Below are 12,087 nucleotides of genomic sequence, written 5' to 3'. Positions count from 1 at the left end.
CTAGCACTTCTTAGGAATGTGTATTTCTGCAATATCAGCCCTGTTCTTGCCAGATTCTGTGATGTTGGAGCAAGTGCAAATCCTTCTTGTGATGACAGGAGAAGCCTTGCACTTGATTCTCGTTGGGCGTAGTCTTTTGAGGGTCTATTTTGATCTCAACAGTCAGGTCATTGGCTTGGGTTCCTTCCCTGCCCTGCCGATCAAGGAGAGTGTGTTGCACCATCCTTCACATCTGTTTATGTCTTGTGTTCAGTGGGAGAGTACAGATCTGCGGTTTCCGTGCAATATGTGCTGAATTATATGAACGAGAATTCACCTGTTCAACTCATGGAGCTTGCTTCCAAGGGCATGTCTGTCATGAGGAAATAGTCTGAGCCCGACAGGATCTCCCACTTGTAGTACTGGGAGTCATGGTCATAGTTAGCTTTGGCCTTTGCCTGTCTCTCTCTTTTTGTCTATTTCTCCTTCTAACCCTGCCAGCTATAGTAATGGTGGGGCTATGGGCACCAAGGTACATGTGCCTCTTGACGTCAAGCCTAGCACCAGGTTGCTACTGAGCCCTTCTCTGGGAGTGTTCTTCCACCAAGGAATAGCTTGCCATCTCCTTCCTTTGTTTGGTGCCGCTCTCTTTAAAAGAGTTTTAGCAAATTTCACTGTCAATTCAGCTTTGCCATGTGCCACGTGATGGGACTGAATTCCCATTGCTGGGAAAATTGCACAAACTCACTGCAATTAAACTGGGGTCCATGGTCTGAAAAGACACAGTTCGGGGTCCCATGCTCCCTGAAATGCTTCATTGCTGTGTCTAGGATGGTCCCTGTGATAGTTTCTCACAGTTCATCTCATTCTCCGGAGTCTGAACAGCAGTCTATAATAACGAGGTAGTCCATGTGGTTTGCCGCGAAAAGATCCATCCCTACTTTGCTCCAAGCTCTGCGGGGAAGTTGTGCATTTTCATTGCGTAATTTTGTTGCTTGACCTGCATTTCTCTACCTGTCCCAACTGCTCACCAGGTCTCTGATGTCCTTGGTCATATTTGGCCAGGATACAGCATCTCTGGCTTTCCCAAGACAGGCTTTGATTGTAGAATGGCTCTGATGTATTCTTCAGAGAGCTTATGTTCTCAGTGTTATGATTCCACTCCCTTTACATATGATGCTGTCTTGTACGCTCCTATCGGCTCAGTAGTTTGAATATTCTTAAGAGCCAGGTGCAGCTTCTCGCCTGGCGTCTGGCCGCCCTGACGGAATGACGGACACGAGCCCTGGTAAATCTTTATCTTGTATAGTTTGTTCTCAGATTCTTTCCAGCTCCTGCCTTGATACTGGCGGATAACTGTGTCTCTCTGTCTCAAATGTTTGTTCAGCGGCGGTAGTTTCCTGTTGCAGGGCTGTTCTGGATAAACAGTCAGCCGCGTCCGTCTCAGTGCTCTCTGGTGCGGGAGGGTCACAGGCTACTCAAACGGTTTTCCATCCCTGAACGCACTTGGGAACGTTATTGCAAGACATGTGTTTTCAGTGTGGATGTGTCTTTGTTCCACTGGTGACAGTGACCTGTATCCAAAAACTACGAGCAGTCCCTTTGGTAGGAGGGATGCCCCAAACCTGTCTCGCTGGCCTTACGTTGCATGGCTGCCTCTTCATATTTCAGGATGGGAGAGCGGGTCACCAGCTCCTTGGGATGTGTGATCAAGCAATTCCTGAACGTCCCTAGACATGAGCATGTCCTCATGCTGTCCTGGCCCCCCCTGGGAAGCTATCTATCCCAGCACTGAGCCGCAGCAAGAGAGTTGTTCGCTAAGCTGCAGTGGCATGAGAGGGTGGCACCGATGGGGCTGAGCGTAGGATGTGACCTGCAGGAGCTTTCTTATGGGTGAGGATGCGCAAGAAGGAAGAGCCCAGCTTGACTCTCAGATCCTGGACTGCATTTGCAGGGGCAGCTGTTAGGGAAAATGGCTTTTTACTTGTAAACTGAGCAGATTTCATCTGGAGACACCATATATATGGAGCCTGCTGGGTTGCCTCTTTGAACCTTCAACAATCGCCTCCTCCTCCAGTGATGAGTTGTGTGGCTGCTTACAGAGCCTTAGCTGTCACTCAGCTCCCTGGAGGAGGGAGCCAGATTCGCTTACAGGAGCTGGGAATCGAGGGTTCACAGCTCAGAGGGGAAGAAATTGACCCTGTAGCTTTTACAGCTTGACAGATACTTTGCACACCGTGTGTGCGCCTTTGAGAGAGTTGCCTTCGCAATCCAGTTGCTCTGTGTGAGAGTTTGGGTTTGCCCTGTGGCCTGTTTGCTAGATTTCCCCACTCCCTATGGTTGTGCTGTACACTACTTGGCTGCCAGCCTCCACTCCAGAAGTGGCTGCATTTCAGTGACACTGCGAGTATAACATTTGGAAAGTGCTTTGAGATCCTCATATGAAAAGTGCTAAGTAATGTGAACTGAGGGTGCTGGGGAGACTTTCCAGTGCTGACCCTCAGCTTCTGGCTGTTCCCAAGGTGGCTGGGCAGGGCTTTGGGTTGATTCCTCCCTGCATTGCTTTGTACATGTTCAATCTGTCTCAACAGGCACAAAACAAGGTGACAGGGGTTCTGGCTGCTGCGAAGGTGATTGACACGCAGAGTGAGGAGGAGCTGGAAGATTACGTGGTGGAGATAGACATCCTTGCCTGGTGCGATCACCCAAACATTGTCAAGCTGCTGGACGCACTGTACTGGGACAGCAGGCTGTGGGTGAGCTGTGGGGGCAGGTGGGCTGGCCTAACCTCCCAGTGTGGGTGATCTCAGAGCCAGGCGTTCCCTGGTGAGCCTTAGGACGAAAGCTAGAGGGGGAGGCAGACCCCACAAAGGTAACCCCAGGGCATGTGATTTAACCGGAGCCTTAACACAAAATAGATTTTTTTTAAAATTGGTCAGTTTAAAAAATAATCAGGTGACTGCCCCTTGGGCTTGAGCCGGGTGCCACCATTCCGAGCCCTGCAGGATGGGTCCCATTAGCATGAGAAACCGATGCCACGAATCAGGGATATTTTCGGTGTGATCTTGGTTATTTACCTAACACACGCCCGGAGCCTGGTTCCCTGAATACAGTGGGAACGAACAGCAGCATGCAGCTCCATTGCTCAGGAATCCCCCAGCCTGCCCCTCCCACAGTCTCTGTGCCCAAGAAGCTCCATCGCTCTGCTTCCTCTCAGGGTCACACCCATAACTCCTCCCACGCACACGCCGGCTGCACCCAGTCTCCTGCTAGCCCCTGCGTTTGCAATCGTTCTGATTGGGCTGGAAACTTCTCGCAGGAACCCAACATTGTCCAGCCGAAATGTTTCAGAGAAAGACTTTTCGTTCAAAATTGCTTATGGGGAAAATGGTGGTTTTGCCCCCAGCTGAGTAGCAGTTCAGAGGCCGCAGTGAATATTTCTACCAGCCAGCCTCTAAGAAGGGTGGGTGCAGGAACAGGTGAGTGTGTGTGTGGGCGGGGGGGAATCAGTCTTTTGGAGATGTAGGAGGGAAGTTGAGGGAAGCTTGACCTTTGCCCCAACGTCACTGTCACAGCAGTGCAGTCAGAGCCGAGCAGCGACGGGGAATGGTTGAGGCAGGGTTTGAGAATGAGGCTGTGACGGTGATGAAGGAGGGACGAGCAGGTGGGTGAAGCTCTCTGGGTGGGAAGACCAGGGACTCCCCCTCGGTGGAGTATACAAGCCAGAGCCCCCTGCTGACGCTGCCCAGCCCCACCCCTGGCATGCTGAGACTGGAAGCTGGGCCATGAATGTGGCTCTCTGCTCTCTCCTCAGATCCTGATTGAGTTTTGCCCAGGAGGAGCAGTGGATGCAGCGATCCTGGGTAAGTAGGGGGGCGACCATATTTCCCTGTGCTGAATATGGGACACCTGGTAAAATTATTCGTATGCAAGCGAGTTCAACGGCAACCAGTCAGAACTATGCAGGACAAACGTACAAATTAACATCGGGTTGTCTGAGCCCTCGTTAAAAAGAAATACTGCGTAGATGGATTCTTTTTCTTTACCTTCTTATCTTGTCTCAGTCCCTCTTCCCCCCTTTCCCTCCCCCCCCCCCCCCCCCCCCCGGCCATGTCTGGCTGGCTATTGAGAGCACAGGCTCTTCGGGACAGGGCCCAGCTTCGGCTCTATGGCTGTGCAATGCCCGTAGAACGGGGCCCTGAGCCCAGCTGAAGTCCCCATCCCTGGCAAGGTGCTGCCTTCGTGCCCGTACTAATTGGGCCAGCTGTAACCCCTGACCTGAACCTGTCTCCTGTCGTGCCCCATGCCCAGGGTGCTGTGGGCTTTAGCTACCACACTAACTCCCCAGGGGTGTCTGATTTCAGAGCTGGAGAAGGGTCTGACGGAGGAGCAGATCCAAGTGGCCTGTAAGCAGATCCTGCTGGCCCTGCAATATCTCCACAGCTGCAAGATCATCCATCGGGATCTGAAGGCTGGGAATGTCTTGCTGACCTTGGAAGGAGATGTCAAGCTGGGTGAGGCTCTGGGGAGAAGACGCGGGCGGGCTGAGCACGGGGTGTGCCATGGGTTCGGTAGCAGTCCAGTAGCAACCCAGGATCCTGCTCCCGGAGGCAGAGAATTAAATTGGTTAGTCTCTAAGGTGCCACAAGGCCTCCTTTTCTTTTTGCGGATGCAGACTAACACGGCTGCTACTCTGAAACTAGAAGAAGTTAAGAGCCTTCGGGTTCTACTGTATGATGCATTCCAGTGAATTATCAGCAGGTGATATAGGACGCCGCCGGCCAGGTGCACCGTATTCCCAGAGCGGCTGTAGCAGGGGTGTGTGCGAGCGTGGGGGGGTCACACCCTTGCTGGGCCGCATGCTTGGCTGACGTAACTCCACCGGCAGCCGTGAAGTGACTGAAGTCAGCAGAGTCGTGCCATGCTCCTGGGTCATGGAGTTATGCCCACAGAGAGTTCGGCTCTGGAGACAGTAAAACCTCCCACTCATAGTCATTGATTGTCTTCTCTTCTCTTTATGACGTAGCTGACTTTGGAGTCTCTGCCAAAAACTCCCAAACCCTGCAGCGACGGACATCCTTCCTTGGGACACCATATTGGTATGCGCCGGCACTGCCTGGGAACAGCAGGGCATTGTGGGTAATGGACTTGGGAACAAAGTTGTTTGCTACTGGCCTTTGTCGCCTGTGGACACGGTGGCAGATCAGAAATGCTCTGTACTGTCCCTCCAGTGGTAGGCTGAGCTCCAGGGCGTTGAAAGAGGGGATACTGGAACCAATCTTTTCCATTGACATCATTTCAGCAGAAAGTGGCTTTTTGTTGAAAAGGAAAATGTAGCAGAAAAAAGGGTTTTGGATGAAAAATCAGCAGCTGAAAACATTTTGGTAAAAACTGTTGGCTTTCGGTAAAAACTTGCTGGTTAATTTTGAAAACCGCTCTTTTTTTAAAACTGAAAATGGTTTTTAAAAAAAATGTTTTCTGTTTCTGAGTCTGGCTTTTCCTTGGAAATGTGAAAAGTTTCATGGGCAATTTTGACAAAACAGAAAACGATTTTTTTCCCATAATAAAGTCTTGGCCTTTTGACCAGCTCTGGCAGGTGCAGGATGTGATGAAATCCAGCTGCCCGAAGAGACTGGGATGGCAGATGCCCCTGTCTGCACTCTCCTCACTTTAGGAGACCCCTGGCACCCACTCATGGCACAGGTACTGTCCCCCAGCTGAGCAGGGCTGGGTGGGACTCCATGCAGAAGACATCCTCATTTTTGTGCCACTTCCAAGACAGTCTGACAGTCTCATTATTTGCTGCTCTAATGGGGCTGGTGACAGCAAATGCTCAGGGAGATGCTGATGGGGAAGCCCATCGGTAGGTCATTGTGAGCTCATCTCTCTCTCTGGGCGCAGGATGGCTCCAGAAGTGGTGCAGTGTGAGACCTCGAAGGAGAACCCCTATAACTACAAGGCTGACATCTGGTCCCTGGGGATCACCCTGATCGAGATGGCCGAGATGGAGCCCCCCTTCCACGAGCTGAACCCCATGAGGGTGCTGCTGAAAATCTCCAAGTCCCAGCCACCCACCTTGCGCTGTCCCAAGCGATGGTGAGTCCATTGACCAGGGAACCCCAACACACGTAGTGCTGAGAACCCACCGACATGGTCATGGCAGTGATTTGCAAGGGTGCCCACCTCCAGCAATTCCCAAACTGCACAGGCATGCAGCACCTCTGGGGGTGGGCACCAGCATGCAAGTGGGAGGAAGGGAAAGGTTGGCCACCAATACGGGAGTGAACCCTGACTCTTACTAAAACCACCTGGAGGCTTTTGCTGTCCATGCACGGCAGACAGGGCTCCGTTTACAAGAGGATCCGGCTGTCCGCCTGGGAAGGACAAAGGGCTGAGCCCCCCGTCTGGAGCTTTGAACCCATAGCTCCAGGGAACAGAGGTATTGCAAACCACAGCCTGGGGCTTGTTACAGCATTGCCGCTGCTCCACAGCGCAAGCCGGCAATGTGGGGGTTACCATCATCCCATGGTATAGGTGGGGCACGGAGCCAAAACAATTGCAAGGGATGTGGCCAAGGTCCCGCAGTGAATCAGTGGCAGAGCTGGGGCTAGACCCTAGGAGTTCCAGCTTCCGGGCCACCTCTTAGCCACAGTCTGGGCCTTCTTCCCATCACCTGCCTAGGCTTAAAGGGGGGTCCTGGGCCAGGCTGCCCCGGGGAGCACAGAGCTAGAAAGCAGAGCTCAGGGGCTGAGCAGCACGGAGGAGTTTTCGCCTCTTCAATCCATTGCTGTGTCCTGCAGGTCTGAGGAGTTTAAAGACTTTCTGAGAAAATCGCTGGAGAGGAATCCTGAGGTCCGGTGGTCAGCCAGCCAGCTCCTGCAGGTGAGACATGCCCCCTTGGCCGCGTCCTCCCTCACAGGGCAGGGACAGGGACTGGGGGGCAGGCGAGGGGACTTTCCCTTGCTACCTTGTGCCCCAGAACCCCTTGCTTCCCTCAGCAGTGAAACTCAAGGTTCCCACCGGCACGTGCGGTGCTCCCACCAAGAGGTGCCTTGGCCCCCCAGCCCGGCACACAGAGACTGTCTCTGTGGAGAGCTGCACCTGACGGGTCCCTTGCTTCCCCTCAGCACCCCTTCGTGGCAGAGGTGTCGGAGAAGCGGCCCCTGCGGGAGCTGATCGCGGAGGCCAGGGCAGAGGTGATGGAAGAGGTGGAAGAGGAGGAGGAGGAAGGACATGTCTCATCAGTAAGCAGCAACCGAAGCTCATTGTCATTTCCTAGAGGCCAGGCTGGCTCCCCCCAGGGGGGCCGCGCAGGAAGGGGAACATCAGCGATCATGTGGCCTGGGGCACGAGGCCGCCTGCCCCTCAAACAAGCCCGGCTGGGCCTGGCGTCATATGGGAATGGGGGCGATAGCGGGGGCGGGGCCAGGCTGGGGCCGGGCATGCTGCGTGGGGGGGGAGAGTGGGTGGGACCGGGTGTACTGCAGGGGGGTGACAGCAGGCGGGGCTGGGCATGCTGGGGGGGGAAATGGGCAAGGCTGCGGGGGAGCAATAGTGGGCATGCTGGGGGGGGGACGTGGGCAGGACCAGATGTGCTGTGGGGGGGGGCGATAGTGGGCAGGGCTGGGCATGCTGGGGGGGAGTGGGCAGGGCTGGGCATGCTGGGGGGGAGTGGGCAGGACCAGATGTGCTGTGGGGGGGGCGATAGTGGGCAGGGCTGGGCATGCTGGGGGGGGAGTGGGCAGGGTTGGGCATGCTGGGGGAGGGACGTGGGCAGGACCAGATGTGCTGTGGGGGGGGGCGATAGTGGGCAGGGCTGGGCATGCTGGGGGGGGAGAGGGCAGGGCCGGGCATGCTGCGGGAGGGACGTGGGTGGGACCAGACCTGCTGCAGGAGGAGGAGCGAGGAAGAGGATGGGGGTGATAGCGGGTGGGTACGTTGCTGGGCAGGGAGATCCCTGAGTGAGCTGGCGCCAGCCAGGCTGTACTGGGAGAGCAGTGGGGGGTAGCGGCTGGGGCATTAGCCTGGGAATCAGGCCTCTGGGGCTCTAAGCTTAGCTCTGCCCAGGACCTGCTAGGTGACCTTGGGCAGATCCCTTCCCTGCTACCTGGCGTCTGTTTCCCTATCCACCCTTCATGTGCCTTGTGCAGTGACTGTCACTCTCTGGGGAGGGGCAACAGAGCTGGGTGTCTGCACGAGGGAATGGACCACGGCCTAAGCCAGCCTTCCCCTCTGCTTCCCCAGCCATCCAGGGGTTTCTCACCCACTTGCTATGGTGATTCATACTCAGTGGCACTGGAAAAGGGGGGGCCCTGGCCCTCCCACTTTTCACCAGCAAGCAACGGGGAGAGGGGGCAGAGTAGAGCGAGCCGGGGTGTGGTTTTGGGGGGTGGGGGGTGCAAGGGCGCGGGGGGGTTGGGCCTCAGCGCTCCCTGTGCTTGGCTGTCACCTGCTTCAGCAGGAGGGAACCTTCCATGGGCCGTGCTGTATGGACGGTCCTCAGGCGTCTCCTGCCTCCCTGCCCGGCCATTTGGGATCAGGTGACGCTCTGAGCCAGGTCCTTAGGTGTTGCAAGCTGGAACAGCTCCATTGATTTCATTGGCACCAGCTGAGCATCTGCCCCCATGGCTCCTCCGGGTTAGATAGGGGGGTTTCATGAGGTCGCGGTTTAGATTTGGGTGTTTGACAAGAAGCTGCAGCTATCTCTAACCTTTCTCTTCCTCTTGATCCAACAGCCACACCATGACCACAAAGGCTCCTTCTACAAGGCCTCCAGCAGCAGCCACCACGAGCAGGAAACGCCGTCCCAGCACAGTCAGAACCTGGATGGGAGGGAAGTGCAATCCCTCCCCACGGCAGGAGCTGGCAGGGAGATGGACATGATGGCTCAGCGAGCCAGCCACTCCGCTCCACCAGCAGAGGAGAGCAAACAGGAAGAGCAAACGGGGTCTCCTAAGAATCAGACGGGGAGCCCTCTCCCTGCTGGCCAGCCTGAGTTCCAAGGACCTGGGGTCAACACCAGTGTCCAGGGGGACTCAGTCCCCTATGGTCCCCAGATGAGGACAAAAAAAGCTTCTGATTTCCTGAAACAAATGAGGCGAAAGTCCGCGCCCATGTTTGCAGCTTCCCGGGAGCTGCGCGGCTCCATGAGGCTCCCCTCCCGAAAGCCCTCTGACGTCCTGAAGCTGATGAGACGCAGGTCGTTCTTTGGTGGGTTGAAGTCACAAGAAAATGCCAGCGAACCAGGTGGGATCAATGGAGAGCCAGTGGTGCATACAGCCAGCGGGAAAGCTCAGGGCAAGGAGCAGCTGCCTTCATGTCCTGAGCCTCAGCCATGTGTGGGACTGCCAGACACTCTGGAGGAGACAGCGCCAGATCCCTTCCGAGCAGCAGCATGCAAACCAGAAGCAGAGAAGGACTTTAAAGGGGACCATGAAAAGGAGACCAGCCCTCTAGAGAGCCAAGCCCAAGCAAGAGAACTTTGTACTGGGCTAAATCATTTAGCACCATCTAAAGATCCAACTGAAGGGCAAGAGGTGGAAGCAGAAGAAGCAGAAACTGCTGACGATCAGGCCAACTCTGTACTGGAAGAAACTCAGGCAGGTTTTAAACTCCCCGACTCAAACATAACAGACAGAGTTCCCTCCACAGAAGCAGAAAGTCAACAGGCAGCTGTAGGCCTGGAGGACAGGACCCAGACATGCCCCACTTTGCTCTCAGTGAGTAACATGGAAAACCTGTCAAATAGCGATTCTTCCAGTAATTTATTGGCTCTGCAGGAACACACAGGAGCAACTAAGTGGGACTTGTCTGAAGGCTCAGCTGCGATGGGAGAAGGACAGACCGTGGATGAGAATCCTCCCCCCAGTTCCAGGAAATGGAGGATTCCGGTTGAAAGGACAGAGGAAATACGAAGTCTAGCCAAGAAACATTACCTGGATTGTGCGTCTGTGAGCAGCCCTCTTGCAAACCTGGGCGTGAGCGAGGGCACACAACTAATAGCAGCTCTAGACCTTTGTCAGACTGGTACTAAAGTTCTGAGCATCAAAGAATCCTGGAGACAGCTCCAGCCCAAAGGTGCTGGAGTGTGTATAGATAAGGAAGCGAGAGGGGTTAGATTACAGACTGAAAATTTCTCAAATGCAGCAGAAGCACAAGAAGGTGGAAGCCCAGAGACGTCTGGAGAGGTAGCAGAGCAGACACACTGGGAAACTGAGCATGAAAGACTCCTCAAGAAATTAGAGCAGAGTGGTGAGAATTGGCAACAGGCAGAAACCGTCTCAGTAAAGAATGAAGCAGATGGAGACATGGAGAACGCAGATGAACACACGGAGGTGGGATCAGCAACCCTAGAAGAGCCGTGTTGTATGGGAGAGATTCCAGTGACTGAGAATGGAGAGAAAAATACAGCAGCCGCTCGTTCTGCTCAGGAAACAGTGGTTCCAGCCAAAGCGGAAACAGGGAAGAATGAGGAAGAAACTATAGACAACAATATAAGGGGCCATTTAAATGAAGATCAACATTGGGGGGTGGACACCTCCCCCATGGAGATCATGGGGCCAGCACATGAGGAGGCAGAAGGAGATACTGTAAACAAGGTTGTAGAGGAGCATTTAAAGGGAGACCAACATGCAGTCCTGGACACATCCAGCCAGGAGATACTGGTGCCAGCAAGAAAGGAAGCCCAGGAAGGCACTAGAGAAAATATAACATTGGGTCATTTAAATTTAGAGGATCAAAACTCAGTGGCGGATACCTCCCCGAAGGAGGGCCTCGTGCCAGATAAAGCACACACAGGGGAGAAAGTGGAAGACAGTGCAGACAGTCCTAGGGGTGGCCCGTTAAATGCTGTTGAGGACAAAGACCGTAAAGCTAGGGGAGATGGAAATGGTAGAGAAACAGCAAAGGAAGAGAGACATCCACCCGGAGAAAGTCTGGCAGAGGCTGCTCCGGATCCAGAAGGGGCCTCGGGGGATGGAGCTGGAAGAGAAGAGAGAAGTGCCCCCCTGGGGAACGGAGCAGGGCTGGAAGCCCAGGGGGCATCTATTGGGCACCCAAAGGTAAGGAAAATCGTGAGCTTTGCTGAGGCATCCCTGGGCTGCCCCGCCTCCCTGAAACAGACAGCTAATGGAGGAGCAATGAGAGATGGAAAAGATCCCAGTGGTGAGGGAGATTCAACCTTAAACGATGGTTTAATGCACGACCAAGAAGAAGAGATGCTGACGTCACCGGGCAATACAGAGTCTGACATGCACCGCCACCGTCCTTCTGCAAGGCTGCAGACCCCGTGCTGCACGCAAGACGTCACACAGGTAGGCTGGCATGACACGTGAGACTAGAATGCTTTGAATGGGGGGCGGGATGCCAGGGTCTGGGGCATGGGGCCTTTTGTCTCTAGGGCTGTCTCTGGGCCTAGCTGGGAGGCTATTGTGGGCTGACTTGAGGTTCTTAGTCCTGTGGCCATACCCAAAAACCCCTCCTACTCCCCTGGCCCCACACAGACTGGCTCCCTGGAATGGAGAAGGACTGAGCTGACTGAATCCTGAGGGAGGTCCCTTTAGATCAGGCCTGAGGCACAGCCATGGGGAAAGGGGAAGATACTTTTTCTGCCAGGCCTACAAACAGGACTTCATCTTCCCCGGGGTCTCCCCCTGGCAACTCTGAGGAGCACCATTTTGAGCATTTTGAGCCCCGAGGCTGTATAAAATCCATGCTTTGTGGATGGTCTGCGGCAGGCAGGCAGTGCAGAATGGTCCAGGAGCACAGTGCTGTCTGGTTTGTCTCACAGCACATCCATGGTTAACTGCTGCTTTGTCTGGAGGATGTAACAAACCAGAGAAACCACAGACTGTTTCAAGCAGAAACAGATTAAACTGTTAGCACCGAATCCTAATGCCCTTTTTCTCTGTCTGTGCTCAGCGGGACAGATCCTCAACGTTTGTAGTGCGACAAAGGGCCCAGGACAATTTACACCAGCAGAGGATCTGTTCCAGTATCTGTGGCTGGCTTCACTGGGCGCTTTGCCTGAGCAAGGGCTGAGCATGGACTTGGGGAATTAGCCCAGTGACCTCAGTGAGAGTTGGCATGTGACCCTCCGGATTTGATCCA

At 54.6% G+C, this 12,087-nt stretch overlaps 1 protein-coding gene across 1 annotated transcript in view; it reads left to right on the top strand.

Annotated features, from left to right (window-relative positions):
• Positions 1 to 12,087, top strand: part of LOC140903550 (uncharacterized) — a 42,592-nt gene that overhangs the window by 8,127 nt on the left and 22,378 nt on the right. Inside the window, exons 2-9 of the mRNA XM_073324985.1 lie at positions 2,571 to 2,735; positions 3,794 to 3,842; positions 4,344 to 4,493; positions 5,006 to 5,078; positions 5,881 to 6,075; positions 6,780 to 6,861; positions 7,107 to 7,223; positions 8,715 to 11,291. Coding sequence (XP_073181086.1) covers positions 2,571 to 2,735; positions 3,794 to 3,842; positions 4,344 to 4,493; positions 5,006 to 5,078; positions 5,881 to 6,075; positions 6,780 to 6,861; positions 7,107 to 7,223; positions 8,715 to 11,291 — 3,408 coding nt within the window. The remainder of the gene's footprint in view (positions 1 to 2,570; positions 2,736 to 3,793; positions 3,843 to 4,343; positions 4,494 to 5,005; positions 5,079 to 5,880; positions 6,076 to 6,779; positions 6,862 to 7,106; positions 7,224 to 8,714; positions 11,292 to 12,087) is intronic.

The sequence above is a fragment of the Lepidochelys kempii genome, chromosome 26, assembly GCF_965140265.1.
Source record: "Lepidochelys kempii isolate rLepKem1 chromosome 26, rLepKem1.hap2, whole genome shotgun sequence".
NCBI classification, from domain to species: Eukaryota; Metazoa; Chordata; order Testudines; family Cheloniidae; genus Lepidochelys; species Lepidochelys kempii.
Note: the sequence above shows the minus strand (reverse complement) of the source record. Positions and strands in the feature narration are given on the sequence as shown.